The following is a 21,512-nucleotide window of genomic DNA, read 5'->3' as shown; positions in this document are numbered from 1 at the left end:
TGTAGCTAACTTAACCGCACTTTCTATACTTTTTACATCGAGCAAAAAGTCAAAAGAGGGAATCTAATCGTTATGAAAAGGCGACCAAAAAAGTGGCCTCTGATGGCGGACATATCCGGAAATGCGAATGCGCCAAATTTAAATTTTCCGACACTTATTAACAGTAGCTATAAAATAGTTTTCAGAATGTGTCTTAGACGAGAAAATTTTAATTAAATATTAACGATAACAGTCTCAAATGTGAAACAATTGTTAAAAAACTTCAATATAAATAAGATTTCATGTGACAGTTGGGACAAATAATAACACAACCCAACTAAATTTGATTTCTTAAACAAGGAAAGACTCTCTTTCCTTGTTTAATTTGGCCTCTCAAGATGGCACTTCCTATCTAACAATATTTTTGCCCCCACTACCTTTACATTCCCTCTTTTGTCTTTTTGCTCGATGACTTTTTATCAAAGAATATAGACGCATATTTTTACTTTGGCCGCCGATATAATTCCTTTGCCTCTACCTTTCTTTGTTATGATTTAAGAATCTGTTAAGAAATCACATATTTTTGTAGACTTTTCACCACCAAACATTAAAATTTGAACTTTTCGTCCATAATTACTGAATAAGCACGCAGAATATAATTCAGGTAAATACAAGTAATAAAAAGTTGGCCCTAAATCAAAGAATATAGACGCATATGCAAAGATTTGCTTAAACCATTTGATTTATTTGTATTATATTTATTAGCTATGGAAGTAAACACTGAAATTAAGGAAGAGTTCGTTGAAGGCGATACAAGATATATAGAGAGTCAGTTATCCTCTTTCACAAATCTTGAAGATTTGAAGAATGAACCAGGAGACAATTCAGGTAATACAAGTAATAAAATCAGTGCTAAACAATGTGATCTAATTTGTATTTATTAGGTATGGAAATAAAAGCTGAAGTTAAAAAAGGTTTTGTTAAAGATTATCCAAGATATATTGAGAGTCAGTTATCCACATCCACATATCTTGAGGATCTGAAGAATGAATTTGAAGATAACTCAGGTAAGACAAGGAATTATTGTGTTATTTGTTTTGTTGTCATCTCAATATCATCTGATGGGTTGATTACAAATGTTTTATCTGAAGAGGAGCATCCGTTAAAATTTACTGGATGGTCAAAGCTGTCTTAAAGAAATTGTTTTTTTTTATGAGCCAATTTTGTAATTTAGATAACTAATATAAATGTTCTTATGTCTAAAGTTATGATGGCAATATTGAACTGATATTAACCGATTAAAAGTCAAGCAGTGAGAAACTATAATTTTTTTAAATTTCTATTAAAACTACTTGAAAATACCTCAACTAAGACATGTTTATGATTTTTTAACAGAAAATTAACATAATGGTTTTTATTATTAATTTTATGAAAAAAATATGCTTTATAAAAAGTTGTGCATGGTCTAAAATCTAAGTTGCAATCATCATATCGCTGTTCCGGTGAAACAATGACATAACTGCAAATTTATAACAATTTGACTTAACGACTGTATTGGCGATGTCAACGAACTATAGGGGGCGCTTTGACAGATGATCAGCCGATCACGCACGTAGGAAAACAAAACAGAGCTTCCATAATCTTTGTAGGTGAATCATTGTTGTGTGTAAAAATTATCTGTATTTATTATTTTTTGTTAATGCAATGGCAAATAAAGAAATTGAAGTTAGTCTGCTCGATATTTTGAAATATATAGGAGACACAAAAAAACCTTTAAAAGAAGGCGAGGCCTTGTTAAAGGCTGGCCACGTTTTGTGGTGTGGCAAATATAATATGATATATTATTTCCTAAATACATATAAATAAAACACTTGGTTGTTTTTATATCACTATTATTCCAAAATGGTACAATTTTTTTATGTTTGATTAGCATAAAAAACAAGCAATATTACGATTTGTTTACTGATCGAATAATAAGTAATTTATTTCTAACCTAAACTAACTAACTTTTTCTAATCTAAAGTCTTACTTAGCAGTTTGTCTTTAGTTACTATTATGACATTTAATATATTTACATATTGTAAATGTCCTAATAGTAACTAAATTATACAATATTATATTTACATTTTACTACTGATCACTTCTGTACAATAGGAGAACTTAACTTTAATATGAACATTGGTAAAACAAATATTAATACATTTAAGACTTGTTACATTAATTACAACAAATTAAGAAACTAAAATTGTGGCACTTCAAAATAAAATAAAAGAATGTACTTATGAAAAAAAAAAAACGAAGGAATGTCATGTACGATCTTGTAAATTTTTGTCATGAGGAAAAAAGTGCATACTTATTCTTTCCGATCGATAATTACTGCATTGCGGTGGGTGCAGAACAATACTTTTTAACATTTTGTTACCTTATTGTGCTTTATTTAATAATATTTAAAATGTTTATAACTATGTCATGTGTGTATAAATAAATACAAAATGTTTTGTTATCCTACGTGCACTAGTTCAAATTTTTACCGCACCGTGCCGCCTCTTTCGTTTGACATCGCCAATTAGGTTCTTAATAAACACCTCTATTAGGAAAAATAATGACGTAAATGTACTACGTCTCCTGGCCGCTAGATAGCAGTTACATCGTTGCTCGAATATTGGTGCCTGTCAGGTCTCTTTTGGAAAAACATTTGACGTGCGATTCAGTTGTGTGTAAACCTCGACGTTACGTCGACTTTACACTACATGATTCATCATGTGATTGGTCATATCATTTGGTCATAAGTGAAATTTACATGTTTATACTGTGTGATTTGTCATATGATTTTGTCATAAGCACTGTCATGCGGATTTTGGCATAAGCACTGTCATGCGTCATAGCTTGTCACAGGAGAATAGGGCGGCACCTATTCTGCATGATAAAATCATATGATTTTCGGTAATAATACAGGTAACACCAACATATTTAAATATTGCGCCTTATTCTTATGTCAATTCAGCAACAGCATTGATATTGAACCTATTATCTAGTGTGTGCTATTGTGTCGTATTTTTCTTTAATTATTGAAGTTATACTTCTATACGCGCGGTCGACGTTGGAAATTTGCACGGTAGTGAATGGGTGAAATCATTACATATGTAAGATATGAATAAGAGAGAGACAGAAGATATCTCTCTTTCTCTATCGGGAATAAAAATCTTCCTTTTGTAGATATATTTAATATTATATATATATATTTGATATATATATATATATATATATATATATATATATATATATATATATATATATATATATATATTGTTATGATTGTTTATTTTGAGTTCAAACTTAGTTTATTGAGCCAATAAAAAAATTATAACTTATCTGTTATCAAAAGTGAAATAATCCTTATATTACCTGTGTTCGATGGATTCAAAAGATTTTCTAGTTGTCTTTTATCGGGATAGAGAAGAAAGGATAATAATACAAATATATTATATTACAAAGATTTACGTTTCTTTATTTTATATGAACGAATAAAACAATTATTAAATTCTGTCGTTATCTTATCAATCAGCATACAAGAAAATAAATCAAATTATTATGATAATAAGATTATAAAGCTACATACATTTATATTACGTGAAAAACCAATTTTACTTAAAAATTTCTTTACTTGAAAAAAAAAGAAGCCACAAAACTTTAAACTTTTGATTAGCCTAACAAACCTCAGTTCTTAAATTTGAATGCTAATGAACATGATGTCGAAACGATCCTTCACAGATATTAAATTCAATTGTACAAACACTTACAGTTTATTTTCTTCTTGAGTTGTATGTTGGAACATACCCAGAAAAGTCCAGTCTCCTCAAAGATGTGATCTCCCCTCTTTGGCACCTCGGCTCCTTCTTTACGTCTCTGCAAACCTCCTTCAGACTACACAAAAAACACCTGATTCACTTCTCCAAACTCCGCTACTTATTTTTGACACCAGGACCTCCTTTTGTGAACTTGATGCCGTAAGAATACTTTCACATATACTTTATAAAATGCCCACGGTAGATACAAGGACCTCTTTTAATCTCCTTCTTCAAACTATTCACTTCTTTTCGTTACGCCGGTATCCAAAACTCACGAACCACACCCTGTCTTGAGACACACGACTGTTTCCTTTCGATGACCAAAATATCACTAACTTCTCCTCTCTCATGATCGACTCACCAAATTCCCATTTTAAAAACGACCGTCCAATCAAAAAGCTTAAATTGTGTTTATCATGATTTTGGAAAAGCCTAATTTCGGTTTCAGAGAAAACTAAATAGCTTACTTTAAAATTGGTTTTTTTTTTCAATACATCATTTATACATATTTCAAAAGATTAAAATATGGTCATTTAATACTCGACTATACAAACAATGAAAAAGATTAACTTGCAGGTAAAATGTCTTCTAATTCTAAACAAAAGGTTTTTTGATAATTTTGTTTGCAACGGAAACAGGTCGTTTGCCAAACAAATTTCTATTCTTATCTACACTAAATCTTATCTTAAATTACTATATACAATTTGTCTATATTGATATCTTGAAATTTTATTTCGATGGATTTTTTTATTTATTTTTCTTTGGTTGGAAAAGAAAAAGTATGACAATATATATATATATATATATATATATATATATATATATATATATATATATATATATATATATATATATATATATATATATTATATATGTATATATATATATATATATATATATATATATTGTGACAATTGGGGTTTATAGAAAATAATTTATAAGTTATATACTACATAATATTAGATATAAAAAAGTATTTGATTATTTTAAGAAGTTATATATTAGAGAATTTAATAAAAATATATTTATGTGAGGGCATTTTTAATAAATTAGCATATAATAATTGTAAAAAGTTGTATTTTAGTAATTTTAATGTTGTAAATAGATTTAAGTGAGCCATGTGCCTAGGCAACCAACTATACAGTGAGTGATAGACAGATATTTATACTCTGAAGTGACGTTTAAGAATATTTACGAATATAAAGTGGGGTTATAATAATATATTGTTTGAAATGTGTATTTTGTTAAATTAGAGTGTTAGTTACTAATTTAAATGTTTATTCTGATCTGAAAAGCCTAAATGTCAACAAAATTATCAATGGAACATTAACGAATTATCCAGAGTGTAGAGTGTGACCATTGTTTACAGTCGAACATTCTCGAAATAATGATTATGGCGGTGGATCGAACAGATATTTTTTTCGAGAACATCTATATGAAAGTAATGGAACAAATTGGAACATGATCTCTTACCAGATGGTTCTGGAATATCCAAAAGATATAAATATGGCAGTTTTTGGCAGTTTTTAGTCAGAAGGAAGTTTTTGAGTTTTTAGTCAGAAGTCAAGCAGTTTATTATGAAAGTTAGTAGATTCAGTCAAGCAGTTTAATAAGAAATATGAAAGTTAGTTGGAGATAGTCCAATTGTTTAATATAGTGAGTTAAATGAAGATTAAAAATTATGCATATATTTAATGCACATTTATAATTATACACAAATAATTATTGAAGATTATAAAAGTATATTAGAAGAATATTGGATGGACATTGGAAGGAATTAAAATTATATTATGATTGGAGATTAGTATAAATCAACTTATAATAATTGGATATTGGTATATTGAAAAGAAGAATAAATATAAATGGTGTTTGCTGGTTTGCTTGGTGGTATATAAATGCTGGTGAAGAAAAATATATCTTAAATTGGTAGAAGCTGATAATTGGAAAAAGAAATTTCACAAAAACAAGGATAACTGAAGTACGAAGACATTCAGTGGTGATTAGAATCTATATAGTGGAAAACAGTTCATTTAGGCATTCAGTGAAAGAAAGGTACAAAATTTTGTTAATATAATTTAGTTAATGTCATAACAATTTCAATTTTGAAGATAAGTAGTTTGTTTAAATTTTACATTGTCTATAGAATTTAATTAGTTTTATAAGAGTATCAATTTAAAGATAGTTTATTTTAAATTTACATTGGCTAGGTTAGATATATATGTGTGTTCCATAATAGTTATAATAAAGATAATTTAAAAAAGTACTTACAAACTAATTCTTTGAGAACCGCGATAAAAACCCTATATTATTAAAAATACTCATTGCTCATCATTCAAACAAAAAATACATCATAACAATTTGGCACCCAACGCGGTGGCTCTCTATTTAAAAGAATTAGTTTGGGAAGATAAGTGCTCTCATATAATTAAATTAATTATCAGTAAAAAAAAAAAATTATAGATTTTATTTTTAATTATATTTGAACAAGTAAAGTCTCAAAATGTCTCAAGGAAAGAAAGGTACAAGAAGCAAAAAGAATGAAGAAGATGTGGAAGTAGAAACACAACCTATACAAGAGGAGAGTTTAGTTCAAGTTCCACAAGATACTGCAGAAATGAATCCAGAAAGAGAGGAAAATGTCAATATGGCAGCTTTGATGTCATTAATGATGCAGATGAACAAGACAATGGAAGAGAATACAAAAAAAATGGAAGAGAATACAAAAAAAATAGAAGAGAATTCAAAAGAAGTCAAAGAAGACATGAAAAAAATGGAACAGAAAATGGAAGAGAATACGAAGAAAATGGAAGAGAATACGAAAAAAATGGAAGAGAACACGAAAAAAATGGAAGAGAATTATAGAAAATTAGAAAAGAAAATAGAAGATAATAATAATAAAATTGTAAAGCAAATAGAAAAACAAATGGATAAAAAACTTGAAGCTGCAGAGAAAAAAGTAGCAAATGAAATAAAAAATATACGGAATGACTACAAGAAAAGGATAGAAAATGAGAGGACAGAAGTAAAGAGGATTATTCAAGATAATAAGATAGATATAGAACAGAAAATAGAGTTACAGAAATGTAACTTAGAAGTAAAAATTAACGAAGACAGGAGAAACACAGAAGAAAAATTAGACGATATACAACAAAATATCCAAATAAATTGTAATCAAATAAGAAATGTGGAACAGAGAATAGATGATATTTCACAAATGAGAGACATAGGGAGACCTTACTTAAATTTAACAAATGAGACTGGGATTAAATTCTCTGGTAATATAAAAAATTTGCATCCTAGAGTATACATAAATAGTTTAAAACATAAATTAAGATTGGTGAATAATATTAATGATATTAAAGATTATATTAGAATGACATTAAATGACAATGCAGCAACTTGGTTTGCTAGTATTGAGAATGATTTAGATAATTTTCAAACATTTGAAAATAAAATTTTAAATTATTATTGGGGTGAATTAGAGCAAGCCAAGTTTAGAGAAATTCTATATTTTGGAAAGTATAATCAAAATTTAAAATCAAATATGGTAGATTATGCATTGAAATTGATAACAGTTGCAAAATATTTAGAACCACCACTTAGAGAGGATGAAACAGTCTTAAATGTATCTAGACATTTTGATGCTGATGTTGTGCAAACCGTAACTGTACAAAATATTCAAACAATAGATAGTTTTATTAATTTTATTCAAAGAATACAAAGAGGCAATATGACAAGTAATAATAACAACAGAAAAAACAACAATAACTTTCAATATAATAAAAATGATAATCAACAATATAGACAATCATATAATAATAATACTAGGTATGGTGATAGTTTACAAAATTTTAATAATAATAACAGTAATCCAAATAGACAGAACTTTAATAATAATACTAGTTATAATAGACAAAATTTTAATAATAATACTAATTATAATAGACAACATTTTAATAACAGTACTAATAATAATAGACAAGATTTTAATAATAGAAGAAATACAGAGCGACCTAACTATAACAGACAGGTAAATTGTGTTCGAAGGAATAGAAGCTGCGAAGACAGGGAACGAAGTACTACAAGGCAGGAAAATGTGAGTAGAAGTCATAGTAGGGAAGGACATAGGACATCAGATTCAAGTGGTCAGATACAATCTGACAATTCTAATAATCAAAATTTTGTGCAGTAAACTTTCTGAATTACAAGTTAGGCCATTGCTATTATGAAAAACCTTCTGAATTTATTTCTTTAGATGAAGATAAAATTATTGAATCTATTAATTTAATTTATATAAATGCTTTGGCCATAAATAAAATGATTAAGATTATGATAGATACTGGTTCAGAAAGTACTTTAGTCTCGGAGAATTTTATTTTTAATACATTAAAACTATCAGATATAATAAAGATTCCAAAAATTAAAATTATTGGTGCAAATAATAAGAAGTTGGGTGAAATTGATAAACTAGCCAATTTTAAAATTAATATTCTTAATAAAGAAATTAATATGCAAGGATTTATTGTCAAGGATTTATGTGTTGATATATTAATGGGAAATGATGAATTGGAAAAGAAGAAAGTAAAGATAGATTTTGAAGAAAAAATGGTAACTTTGGAAGGGCAAATAATTAAATTTATGCAGAAAGATGAGGTAGAAGAAGGAATAAGAGTTGATAGGATATTATTAAAAGAAAATAATGATGTTTATGAAGAAGAAATGTATTTTGATGATAGGGAAATGTCCCAGAAGAATGTAAAGAATAATTATTGTAGTGAATATTTAAGGAATGGAAATTTTAAGCAGATGGATGCCTACGAGGCGGAGTGCGTAAAATTGGAAGCAAGGAATAATGAGTACATATTGAAGAATAATGTGATTTGTAAAGAAGAAGATATGATGAAAGTTTTAAATTGCCCTGAAGAATATAAATCAATAGTCATTTCCATATTGCAGCAACACAAGGGACTTGTCAATAAAGAAAATAGAATTGCACAAAATTATATCCATAGTATAAAAGTTAAAGAAGAAAAAGATTTTAAAACAAAATCATACCCAATACCATATAAATACAGAGAAGAAGTAAACAAAACAATTAATAATATGTTAGAAGATGGGATCATTGAGAAGGCAGACACACGTTTTATTAATCCCATAGTAGTAGTACGAAAAAGATCAGGTGAAATCAGGGTATGTTTGGATGCAAGGAATATTAACAAGATTACTGAAAAGCAATTTGAAGCACCAATGAGTATAGATGGAATATTAAGAAGAATTACAGGAATGTCATTTTTCACTAAAATCGATTTACAGCATAGTTTCTGGTTAATACCTCTAGAAAGAAAAAGTAGACAGTATACAGGATTTCAGATAGATGGAGTAGTATATCAATTCAAAGTAGTACCATTTGGACTTCAATCATCTTGCAGTGCTCTATGTAGATGTCTTCATGATATTTTGGATCAATATGAACATTTTGTAATTCACTACATTGATGATATATTAATTTTTTCTAAAACGGCTGAAGATCATGAGAAACACCTAAAAACTATAATAAATAGATTAGACAAAGTTGGACTAAAAATAAATCAAGAAAAATGTACAATTTTTCAAAAAGTAGTGATATATCTAGGTTATAAACTTAATACTAACAGCTTACTGATATATCCATTTTATTCAATAGACTTGATTTGTTAAATAGATGGTAGATTTCATTATTTTGAATCAATTTGACATCATACTTGTTGAATTTTGTATATATGGAAATTAATTTGTACCCTAAAAATCATAATTTGGGGTTAGACACAAAATTGATACTATAATTGCTATAAAAATGTCTTTCTAATATAATAAAGTAAAAAAAAAAAAAACTTACCAATTTATATTGATGAAGTTATTTTGAATGGAAATAATTCCTAGATTTTGTCTATAAATAAACAGAACACCATATCGATTATATTTTTAATTAAGGTTATATTTTATTCTCTGATATCGCATCCATTGCTCCATTTGACATGACAGTTTGACCATAGAATAGCCGAACTGTGATCCGTTGTTCTCTGTTTTGACATAGACAGCGAACAGGGATGTATTTAACACATTTTAAATAAAAAAAAAATTGAATTATTAAATTTAATAAGGTATGAGAAAATTAATATTTAAAAAAATAATAAGTAAATTATTTATTTTAAATATTATTTTGGGGTATTGTGACAATTGGGGTTTATAGAAAATAATTTATAAGTTATATACTACATAATATTAGATATAAAAAAGTATTTGATTATTTTAAGAAGTTATATATTAGAGAATTTAATAAAAATATATTTATGTGAGGGCATTTTTAATAAATTAGCATATAATAATTGTAAAAAGTTGTATTTTAGTAATTTTAATGTTGTAAATAGATTTAAGTGAGCCATGTGCCTAGGCAACCAACTATACAGTGAGTGATAGACAGATATTTATACTCTGAAGTGACGTTTAAGAATATTTACGAATATAAAGTGGGGTTATAATAATATATTGTTTGAAATGTGTATTTTATTAAATTAGAGTGTTAGTTACTAATTTAAATGTTTATTCTGATCTGAAAAGCCTAAATGTCAACAAAATTATCAATGGAACATTAACGAATTATCCAGAGTGTAGAGTGTGACCATTGTTTACAGTCGAACATTCTCGAAATAATGATTATGGCGGTGGATCGAACAGATATTTTTTTCGAGAACATCTATATGAAAGTAATGGAACAAATTGGAACATGATCTCTTACCAGATGGTTCTGGAATATCCAAAAGATATAAATACCCGTGATTTGGATTCAAGATGGCAGTTTTTGAGTTTTTAGTCAGAAGTCAGGCCAGTTCATTATGAAAGTTAGGAGACACATTTAGTTAGTGAATAGTGAAGTAAATTGTTCAGAATTTTCAAGAAGTCAGTCAGAAAAGTTTAGTAAGAAATATGAAAGTTAGTTGGAGTCAGTGAATCAGGTACAAATAGTCAAATTGTTTAATATAGTGAGTTAAATGAAGATTAAAAATTATGCATATATTTAATGCACATTTATAATTATACACAAATAATTATTGAAGATTATAAAAGTATATTAGAAGAATATTGGATGGACATTGGAAGGAATTAAAATTATATTATGATTGGAGATTAGTATAAATCAACTTATAATAATTGGATATTGGTATATTGAAAAGAAGAATAAATATAAATGGTGTTTGCTTGGTGGTGTAGAAATGCTGGTGAAGAAAACTATATCTTAAATTGGTAGAAGCTGATAATTGGAAAAAGTAATTTCACAAAAACAAGGATAACCGAAGTACGAAGACATTCAGTGGTGATTAGAATATATATAGTGGAAAACAGTTCATTTAGGCATTCAGTGAAAGAAAGGTACAAAATTTTGTTAATATAATTTAGTTAGTGTCATAACAATTTCAATTTTGAAGATAGTTTGTTTAAATTTTACATTGTCTATAGAATTTAATTAGTTTTATAAGAATATCAATTTAAAGATAGTTTATTTTAAATTTACATTGGATAGGTTAGATATATATGTGTGTTTCATAATAGTTATAATAAAGATAATTTAAAAAAGTAAAAAACAAAAAAAAAAAAATTTGATTTATTAAATTTAATAAGGTATGAGAAATTTAATATTTAAAAAAATAATAAGTAAATTATTTATTTTAAATATTATTTTGGGGTATTGTGACAATTGGGGTTTATAGAAAATAATTTATAAGTTATATACTACATAATATTAGATATAAAAAAGTATTTGATTATTTTAAGAAGTTATATATTAGAGAATTTAATAAAAATATATTTATGTGAGGGCATTTTTAATAAATTAGCATATAATAATTGTAAAAAGTTGTATTTTAGTAATTTTAATGTTGTAAATAGATTTAAGTGAGCCATGTGCCTAGGCAACCAACTATACAGTGAGTGATAGACAGATATTTATACTCTGAAGTGACGTTTAAGAATATTTACGAATATAAAGTGGGGTTATAATAATATATTGTTTGAAATGTGTATTTTGTTAAATTAGAGTGTTAGTTACTAATTTAAATGTTTATTCTGATCTGAAAAGCCTAAATGTCAACAAAATTATCAATGGAACATTAACGAATTATCCAGAGTGTAGAGTGTGACCATTGTTTACAGTCGAACATTCTCGAAATAATGATTATGGCGGTGGATCGAACAGATATTTTTTTCGAGAACATCTATATGAAAGTAATGGAACAAATTGGAACATGATCTCTTACCAGATGGTTCTGGAATATCCAAAAGATATAAATACCCGTGATTTGGATTCAAGATGGCAGTTTTTGGCAGTTTTTAGTCAGAAGGAAGTTTTTGAGTTTTTAGTCAGAAGTCAAGCAGTTTATTATGAAAGTTAGTAGATTCAGTCAAGCAGTTTAATAAGAAATATGAAAGTTAGTTGGAGATAGTCCAATTGTTTAATATAGTGAGTTAAATGAAGATTAAAAATTATGCATATATTTAATGCACATTTATAATTATACACAAATAATTATTGAAGATTATAAAAGTATATTAGAAGAATATTGGATGGACATTGGAAGGAATTAAAATTATATTATGATTGGAGATTAGTATAAATCAACTTATAATAATTGGATATTGGTATATTGAAAAGAAGAATAAATATAAATGGTGTTTGCTGGTTTGCTTGGTGGTATATAAATGCTGGTGAAGAAAAATATATCTTAAATTGGTAGAAGCTGATAATTGGAAAAAGAAATTTCACAAAAACAAGGATAACTGAAGTACGAAGACATTCAGTGGTGATTAGAATCTATATAGTGGAAAACAGTTCATTTAGGCATTCAGTGAAAGAAAGGTACAAAATTTTGTTAATATAATTTAGTTAATGTCATAACAATTTCAATTTTGAAGATAAGTAGTTTGTTTAAATTTTACATTGTCTATAGAATTTAATTAGTTTTATAAGAGTATCAATTTAAAGATAGTTTATTTTAAATTTACATTGGCTAGGTTAGATATATATGTGTGTTCCATAATAGTTATAATAAAGATAATTTAAAAAAGTACTTACAAACTAATTCTTTGAGAACCGCGATAAAAACCCTATATTATTAAAAATACTCATTGCTCATCATTCAAACAAAAAATACATCATAACAATATATATATATATATATATATATATATATATATATATATATATATATATATATAATAGTATTTATGTGATATGTTTTGTATTATTTATTAAATGTTCATAATTATTTTAGGCTTTTGTATTTCAAAATAATAATTACAATAAATCACTGTATGACTGAGAACTGTCAATTTTGAAATACGTTAGTGTCATGTACAATTGGCAAATTTTTGACGTGTTTGGTTTATACGCTGGTATATGTGAGTTCGAGTCTCAATATGAGTTTCCTTTTTTATTTTTGAAATATTTAAAAATCCCACGTTATTCTTGTTAAATATATGTAATATACGCAAAAATGTTACGTTTTAAAATAAAATGAAAATTTACAACATAATCCGAGTTGTTGGTTTTTTATTTTTATCTTCCACAAACATTTTTTGAAGTTATACTTCTATACGCGCGTTCGACATTGGAAATTTGTGTGTATTCGTATATATTAAGTGAATCGGCAATCGGCTAATATCTCTATGACATAAACAAAAAGAAAAATCAATAAAACCTCACTCATTGTCACTCATATCATAAGTCATAACTTATCATGCAGTGTAAACACGATTTTTTAAAACATCATAAAAACGAGGAATCATATCAACAAACAAATCTCGTATGATATTGTCATATGATAAAATCATGTAGTGTAAAGTATACATTAGACATTACTGTTTCAGTTGAAGAATGATGCAATTGTAAAGTTCGGTATCGTTGTGGATTTTTGTGTGTGCAAATTTGGAAGAATAAGGACGTAAGTGTACATTATGTCATTTTAATTACAAATTTTAAAAATTTTGACAGTATTTTCTAAAATTAATCTTCTTTAATGTGACGTAAGTGTTCTTTCTGACATTTTTACCTGAAATTTTATACGTTAATGTAGGTATTCTTTGACATTGTTAATAATCTTATGTCAAATAATAATCCTAACTATTTTGTTACAGAAAGAGTGCATTTAATATGGGTTCAAGAGCTGAGAAGTTAGTTAATCTTGCTCTTTCTTTAAATGAAAATCAAGATGATATTTATGACATGAATGGATGTTTGAACGTAAATCCTGATTATGGAGTAAAGAGTAATACTTCCGATTTATATGTTATACAAAATGAGAACGCAACTAAACTTAGAATAAGAAAAGTTGGTAAAAATTCGTACGATGTGATGAGTTCACAAAGCTCAGAGTGTTGTTTATTCTATACCGTGTGCCACTTGCAACAACGTTTACATCGGAGAATCATCTTGTAATTTCCACAATAGGGTGATCTCACATCGCAGTGACATAAAAACCAACAAAATAAATGCATGTGCACTCACAGAACATGCAATAACTCGTAAACATGAGTTCAATTTCGAGGATTCCTGTATTTTGGCAAAAGAAAAAAACCATGCAAAACGTGTTTTTTGGAAATGTGTTGCATAAAATCCAGTACATCTTGCATTAATAAAAATCTGACATAGATAAATTAAGCAACATTTATTGTTATTTACTGGAAAAATCATCAAAAATAAAATAATTATAAATGTCTAAATATTCTTGTATGCATAACTGGTTGCATATCATTAAGACAGGTTAATAATTAAAAATCTAAACTACCCAAATATAGGCCTCTTGCTTCTTGAAAAAAAAATAAATCCAATATTAAGAACAACTAATTACACTTTAATCACATTGTTTTTTCTTTCTGTTCTCTATGTATTAGAGTTAAAACATACCATCAAAATATGTCATGAAATAAACTAAGTTTTACTATCCTGCCCAAAATTTTTAGAATGTATTGTCCAATATTATATTTTTAATTTGTGTTTTTAATGTTGAGTGTCAAAGTTTATTTTAAATAATCTCAACGACTAGTAAGTTGCACTGACGAATTGTGATATTTTGTAAATATGTATTTACACATTTTTTATATACATTACAGTGTCTTGAAAAAGGAATAAAACCATTCCGAAAGCTTGACAAAAGCAGTTAAAAGAGTGTTTCTCTAACATCTTCTGACTGCAGCCCTAATAAACTCGTGGTTTTGTATAGATATATATATATATATATATATATATATATATATATATATATATATATATATATATATATATATATATATATATATATATATATATATATATATATATATATGTTCGGAAAGATTTCCGCGGTTAGTACAATTAAACTTAGAGCTAAGATTAATATTATTATAAAAATTAATATTAAACTCACCAGTCTTTCGGGTTGAACCGCGTCGATATCCATTTTGCCGAGCTTTTGACATCCTCTCTGATATCTTCTTCAGGGCTTTCGAGGTCTCAGTCTCCCGAGCCCCCAGACACTACTACACTCACTAGTCACTTCTAGTTCACTTACTAGTTCTAGTAGTCTGAAGTTCTGAGTAGATTCTGTAGTGAACTAGTGAGTGAACTAGAAGTGACTAGTGAGTGTAGTAGTGTCTGGGGGCTCGGGAGACTGAGACCTCGGAAGACCTGAAGAAGACATCAGAGAGGATGTCGAAAGCTCGGCAAAATGGATATCGACGCGGTTCAACCCGGAAGACTGGTGAGTTTAATATTAATTTTTATAATAATATTAATCTTAGCTCTAAGGTTAATATATATATATATATATATATATATATATATATATATATATATATATATAATATAATCTGATACTCAAGCTTTAGCAAAAGGTTTCAATTACTCTGTTATCCCAATGTTCGGATTTTTTCATATTTATTAAATGGCAAACATGTCAACACCGCGCTTGTTTATGCGCATTCATTTCGATTTTTAGAATAGTAAGAAGTATCAAGAGTGTACATATACCTAGACGTATAAAAATTATTCTATCACAAGTAAACGAAATTACAGTCCACAGCGTTTCAATTCAATTCTATTTGCCAGTGAACCAGCGAAGCAGTGAAGACAAACCAGTGTTTTCACATTCTATTATACACCCAAGTCACATTCCAATTGAGACAATCATCTGTTAAACTGAAAAAGCCATCTCCAGCTTACCTTCCAAAGATGCGGAAATAAGTAGAACAAGACATCGCTAGAGTTCTTAGAAACTCAAAGCTTCCTGCTCCGAACATTAGATAATCCGAGAAAAAAGCCCTGAAAAAACTTCAGTTAAATCCAAATCTACTCATTCTTCCCACCGATAAAGGAAATGCCACCGTCATCATAAACACTTCTTCTTAGATTAATACACTCTCAAATCTCATTAATACTTCAGACTAAAGACCAATTCCTAATAATCCAACAACTTATCTAGAGAAAACAACAAAACCCATTATCAATAAAATCTCTCTTTCCAAAACCCGATATTCCTCTACGTCCCATTGTCAGTGCACACAAATGCCCTACACAACCATTGGCTAAGCAGTTGCCTAAACATTTCTCGCCGAAAGTGCTTCATTCTTCGCCAAAAATTCTTTTCATTTTATCGAACTTCTTAAACAATACCCCATATCTCACCGTCAAAAATCAATTCTACAGAGAAATAAATGGTGCCCTAATGGGCTCCCCACTATCTCCAGGGATTGCCAATATTTTGATGGAATTTCGAGACCCGAGCACAATCCACACCAATGCTTAAACCCACATTTTAATCGCCATTTAAACGCCAACGATTTTGTTGTGAATTTATTAAAAGGTTCTTATTTTAATTTATTAAAAAGCACTATAATTTTTACAGGTTTTTAATATGACTCATATTTTTACGTAACAATATGTTGACGATACATTGAAAGTTAGGTTAGGTATAATTATAATATTAATAATAAACATAGACATGTAATAAAAATAGACTGATTGCTGCAATACACCCGCGTTCCCCCAGTGCGACAGAAAACTGACTCAAAGCAGTCCCTTCGTCTCTTTCTCATTTGTCAGGTTTATCGACCACGTGACCTAATTGACCAATGGTAAGGTCACGTGGTCGATAAACCCGGCCCATTAGAAAGAGATGCAGTGACTACTTTGAATCAGTTTTCTTTGTTGCACTGGGGGAACGGGCTAGTATATTATATACTGTCCTGTGTTGCTATGCATAAAATGTCAAGCTAGGCAGAGGCGGAGAATTACATAAAATGTTATTTAAGGTTCTCTATATATATATATATATATATATATATATATATATATATATATATATATATATATATATATATATATTATTGCGATATTTAAAGTCTTGGTGCGCCAAGCAATAATTAGCTAATTAATTTTTTTGATTAATTAAAATTATTTAAATGATATGATTATGACTCTGTCACAATTTTTAATTCTTTTATCTCAGGGTTAAATTCGTGCTTCAATATCTATGCTATTACATGTGAAAGGTAAGGTTCAGAGAATACCGGAATAATAAAAAACACATATGATCTAACACTATATATTGAAATAAATATAATGAAATAATTCACACTCAAAAGTTTTCAATAAACAAATCTCATATAAGGATTCTCAAAATTTTGTTCTCCGTACGTGAACAATCAAAATTTATGGTACAAACAATATTAATTGAAAACTCAAAATCCCAAACTATTCTAACTCTCCTAATCAAAATATTTATATCCTTTCTAAATTACGTGTAAAAATTGTGTTATCAATAAAAGAAAAAAAAAAACTGCAGAAAACAAAAATATCTCTCTCTGATGATGAGTGGTCCAAATCCTTGTTCCTTGTAGACTGTATTATCTCCTCTCAACCGCTCCCTATGTAATCAGCAATCTTACAACAGATTGTTGCAAGTATATCGTCCTTAATGATCTCCTTCAAAAGCAACAATCATTCAAATTATGATAGCCTTTCTCCTCTCGATAAACTGAAGCTCTCGTTGGCCCGAGTGAAAAATGACTCTTGGAATATCTTCTCTTTACGATAAACTGAATCTCTCGTTGGCCTGAACAGTGACTGTTGGAATATAAGTAGGAAAATATGACTTACAATATTTTGCTGCTTCAGCCTCTGTCAGATACACTAACTCCACAAAAACTCACTAACATTCAACACTACTGCTTGCTACTTCTTTGGAACCACCAGAGAACAATCCTGTTCCTCTTACAGACTTGGAAAAATCAACTGATTATCTTTTCTCTCTCCTCAATCTCGCTAAACTTTTTCCTACATATTTATCCCACCTTTTTCAATCTCCGCCAATCAAAACTCGTCACAATTCCCCCATTTTTTCATTTCGATAACAAACAAATTTTTACCTATAATTATAAAATTTCCTAAAACTTATTTACAAATAATATTTTCTATAATTCGTAAAAACTAACAAAAACCTCTTTCTAAAATCTCTTCTATTTGTCTCTAATCACTGCATTAATGTATTTTGGAAAACCCCGTTCAATTGTCTTTTTGTTTTCACTTAAAATTATGCGGGTCACTCAAGTATAACAAAGAAATAATTTATGCAAAGCTTACATTTTGTTAGTACAGGTAATTCAAGAAATTAATAACTCTCCTTCTTCGAAATGTTTGTTGGATATTATCCTACTTATCTGAATTATTTTAATGTTATTGAATTTTGAAATATTTTTAAACAAACCAATATTTTTCTCGATTTTACATATCATAACAAATCCCCGCCATTTGATCTGCCAAAAACTCTTTGTTAAATTTTAAAAATGACAAAAGTTTTCTAGGATCAAATTATTTCACTATGTTATTAAAATCTATTCATGATATTGATAGATGTCGTGAATGTTAAAAATACCCCGTATATTTCCTGTCTCTATGTGCGCTAATTCATAACTATTTACCCCATTTTCCGTATTGACCCTATATGGACCTTCAAATATCGGCATCAATTTAGCACAAATACCATTTTGTAAATTCGACACCCTCAGTGCCTTCACTAAGACTTTATCTCCTTTCTGGAATTTGATCGGCCTTCTTCTTCGGGTTCTCTCTTGTCTTTGGAGATATTTCTCTCCACTTCGTCTCAATCTTCTTTGAACCAACTCGATCACTTTTTCGTATTGTCTGGGGGCGGTGTCTTCCCACGGTCTTGTAGGCATTGTTCCTTTCATTATATATAAAGGCGTCTCTTTGGTAACCGTATTTGGAGCACAATTCAAATAGGTCTCGATCTCAAACACTTTTCTGTCCCAATGTCGATGATGTTCTTCCGCGGCAATTCGTAGAAATTTTGTGACTTCTTGTATAAAACGCTCCGATGGGTTGCTCTGTGGATGACGGATGCTTATAAATTTTGTATCGATGCCTCTCTCTCTTAATTCCCTTTTAAAACGTTCGTTCCTAAAATATGTCGCATTGTCCAATAAAATATTGTCTGGTCTTCCCACCGTTTCTATAAAATTGTCTATCTTCCTAAGTATTTCAATTCCTTTTGTGGTTCTGCATGCGTACAATTTAACATATTTTGAGAAAAGATCCACCATAACTAATATGTGTTTATTCCTTTGAGTTGTTGGTATCAAATCGCTCAACATATCAATAGCAACAATATCCAGTTTCTTCCGAGCTACGACGTTTTTTGTGACGTTTTCATTTTTAAAGTTCCTACTTTTACACTTTTGGCATGTCACACAATTTCGAGTCATCTCTTTGGCTATTGTATAGTCCTGTCGACAAATGTAGTTCTCCCTGAACATAAGCCACACCTTTCTACTTCCAATATGTCCGTTGTCACAGTGTAACTTTAAAAAAACTTCTTTTGCCATTTGCTCCGTGATTACATAGAGTTCTTTACCATCGACCCTCTTAAAATATAGGTTATTTTCTTGTTCAGCCCTTTGCTTTTCTCTTTCATTCAATTCTTCCTGATTTTCCCTGATTTTGGCCAAAGAAAATAAGCCTGCTTCTTCTCTATTTCCTTCTCCATGTTTTCTCCACATATTATTTTTCTTTCATCCTCAGTTTGTTCACATGTGTTCACTGTCCGTATTACTTCTTCACAAAATTCTGGATTCTCGTCCATAATTGCCATTTCTTCTCTGTCCTCTTCCGTTATTTCTTCTTCTATTTTTTCTTTATCTTTAATTTCTATCTGGTATTCCGAGCACCATGTTTCGGCTCCTTCCATTTTTCTGCTTATAGCTTCCTTTTTTTCCTGCTTTCTTTTCGAACTCTTCTTCTTTTTTTTATTCTCTTTTCCTCTTCGGATTGATTTTTTTCTTGAGCTTTCGATTTATCCTCTACCGTCATATTGATTTCTTTATGTTTTTCTTGTCCATTTATCCTTTCAGAAAATTTTCTCCTATCTGTTTCCTTTTCTTCTTCTATGTTGTCTGGTTCTGCTCTGATTTCCAGTTGATTTTCCGAAAAATTGATGGTGATATGTTTTTCACTCAATTCATCAATTCCCGCTATCATATCATGATTTAGATCTTCGATCACCACACATTGCATAATATAGAATTGGTCTCCCACTCTGATCCGTACTCCTAAACCTTCGTTTACTGTCGTCAATTTTTTATTATTTGCACCCACTAAAGCAACCCTCGGAATCTTATACACAAATCTGTCCATATTTAATTCTTTTACTAGTTTTTTATTGATTAACGAAATTTCCGATCCAGAATCAATCAGAATTTTAATCGCTTTATGTTTTATAAATGCATCTAAAAAAATTAGACTGGAATTAGAATTTTGTTTTTCGTTTATCGCCAACTGTATAAACTCTCTCGGGTGACAAAATATACCGGAGAGTTTTTTACTTTTGTTTAGTGGATGCCTTATTGAAAATCCTGTCTGGATTCATTGAATACTTCTTCTTCCTCCTTTTCTATTTCCACATGATTCATCTCTCTTCTGTTTTGTCGTTGGAATCTCTGATTATTTCTATCGTCCCTTTGTTCGTTCGTATTCCTATTCGGAGGATTTTGTGCATCTCTATTCCTGTTGTGATTTTCATTTGTTCTATTTTGTGTATCATTCCGGTTATCGTAATTTTGTTGTCTATTGTAATTATTGTAATTTCTCGGCCTATATTCGTTTGTTGATCTGGGATGTCGGTTTCTCTGGTCATAATTTGATGAATACCTTCTTTCCGGTCCATTATATTGGTCATGTTGTCTTCTATTTCTCATTTCTTTTCTTTTCGCTTCTTTTAATTGAAGGAATTGGCACAAACTATCAATATCTTGATAGTTTCTCAAAATCACGTGATCTTCCAACGTTTCCTCAAAATGTCTGCTGATCATTTCTACCAGCTGTTCGGTAGAATATTTGTATTCTAGATATTTTGAGTTGTTATATATCTGCAAAGCATATCTTTCCTCAGATATTCCCATTTTTTCGTGATATTTTCCATTCTGTAGCTCTTGGTTGATTTCTCTCTGTTTATTTTTCCCCCAGAAATAGTTGAGAAATTTATTTTCAAAATCTGTCCAATTTTCAAACTCATCTTCCTTGCTTTCATACCATAACGCTGCTCCTTCTTTCAAATGGTTTCTAATTGTTTCTTTGCAATCGTCAAAATATTTAATATGTTGTAA

The 21,512-nt window shown here is 29.0% G+C and overlaps 1 protein-coding gene across 3 annotated transcripts in view; it reads left to right on the top strand.

Annotated features, from left to right (window-relative positions):
- Positions 1–21,512, top strand: part of LOC140447846 (uncharacterized) — an 83,787-nt gene that overhangs the window by 37,381 nt on the left and 24,894 nt on the right. For all 3 annotated transcript variants that reach the window (XR_011951642.1, XR_011951641.1, XM_072540740.1), the window contains 2 exons: positions 745–867; positions 924–1,046. Coding sequence is in view for 1 of the 3 variants with exons in the window: in XM_072540740.1 (XP_072396841.1) it covers positions 745–867; positions 924–1,046 (246 nt within the window). In the remaining 2 variants the exon portion in view is untranslated. The remainder of the gene's footprint in view (positions 1–744; positions 868–923; positions 1,047–21,512) is intronic.

This window comes from Diabrotica undecimpunctata, chromosome 8 (assembly GCF_040954645.1).
Source record: "Diabrotica undecimpunctata isolate CICGRU chromosome 8, icDiaUnde3, whole genome shotgun sequence".
Classification (NCBI taxonomy): domain Eukaryota; kingdom Metazoa; phylum Arthropoda; class Insecta; order Coleoptera; family Chrysomelidae; genus Diabrotica; species Diabrotica undecimpunctata.
Note: the sequence above shows the minus strand (reverse complement) of the source record. Positions and strands in the feature narration are given on the sequence as shown.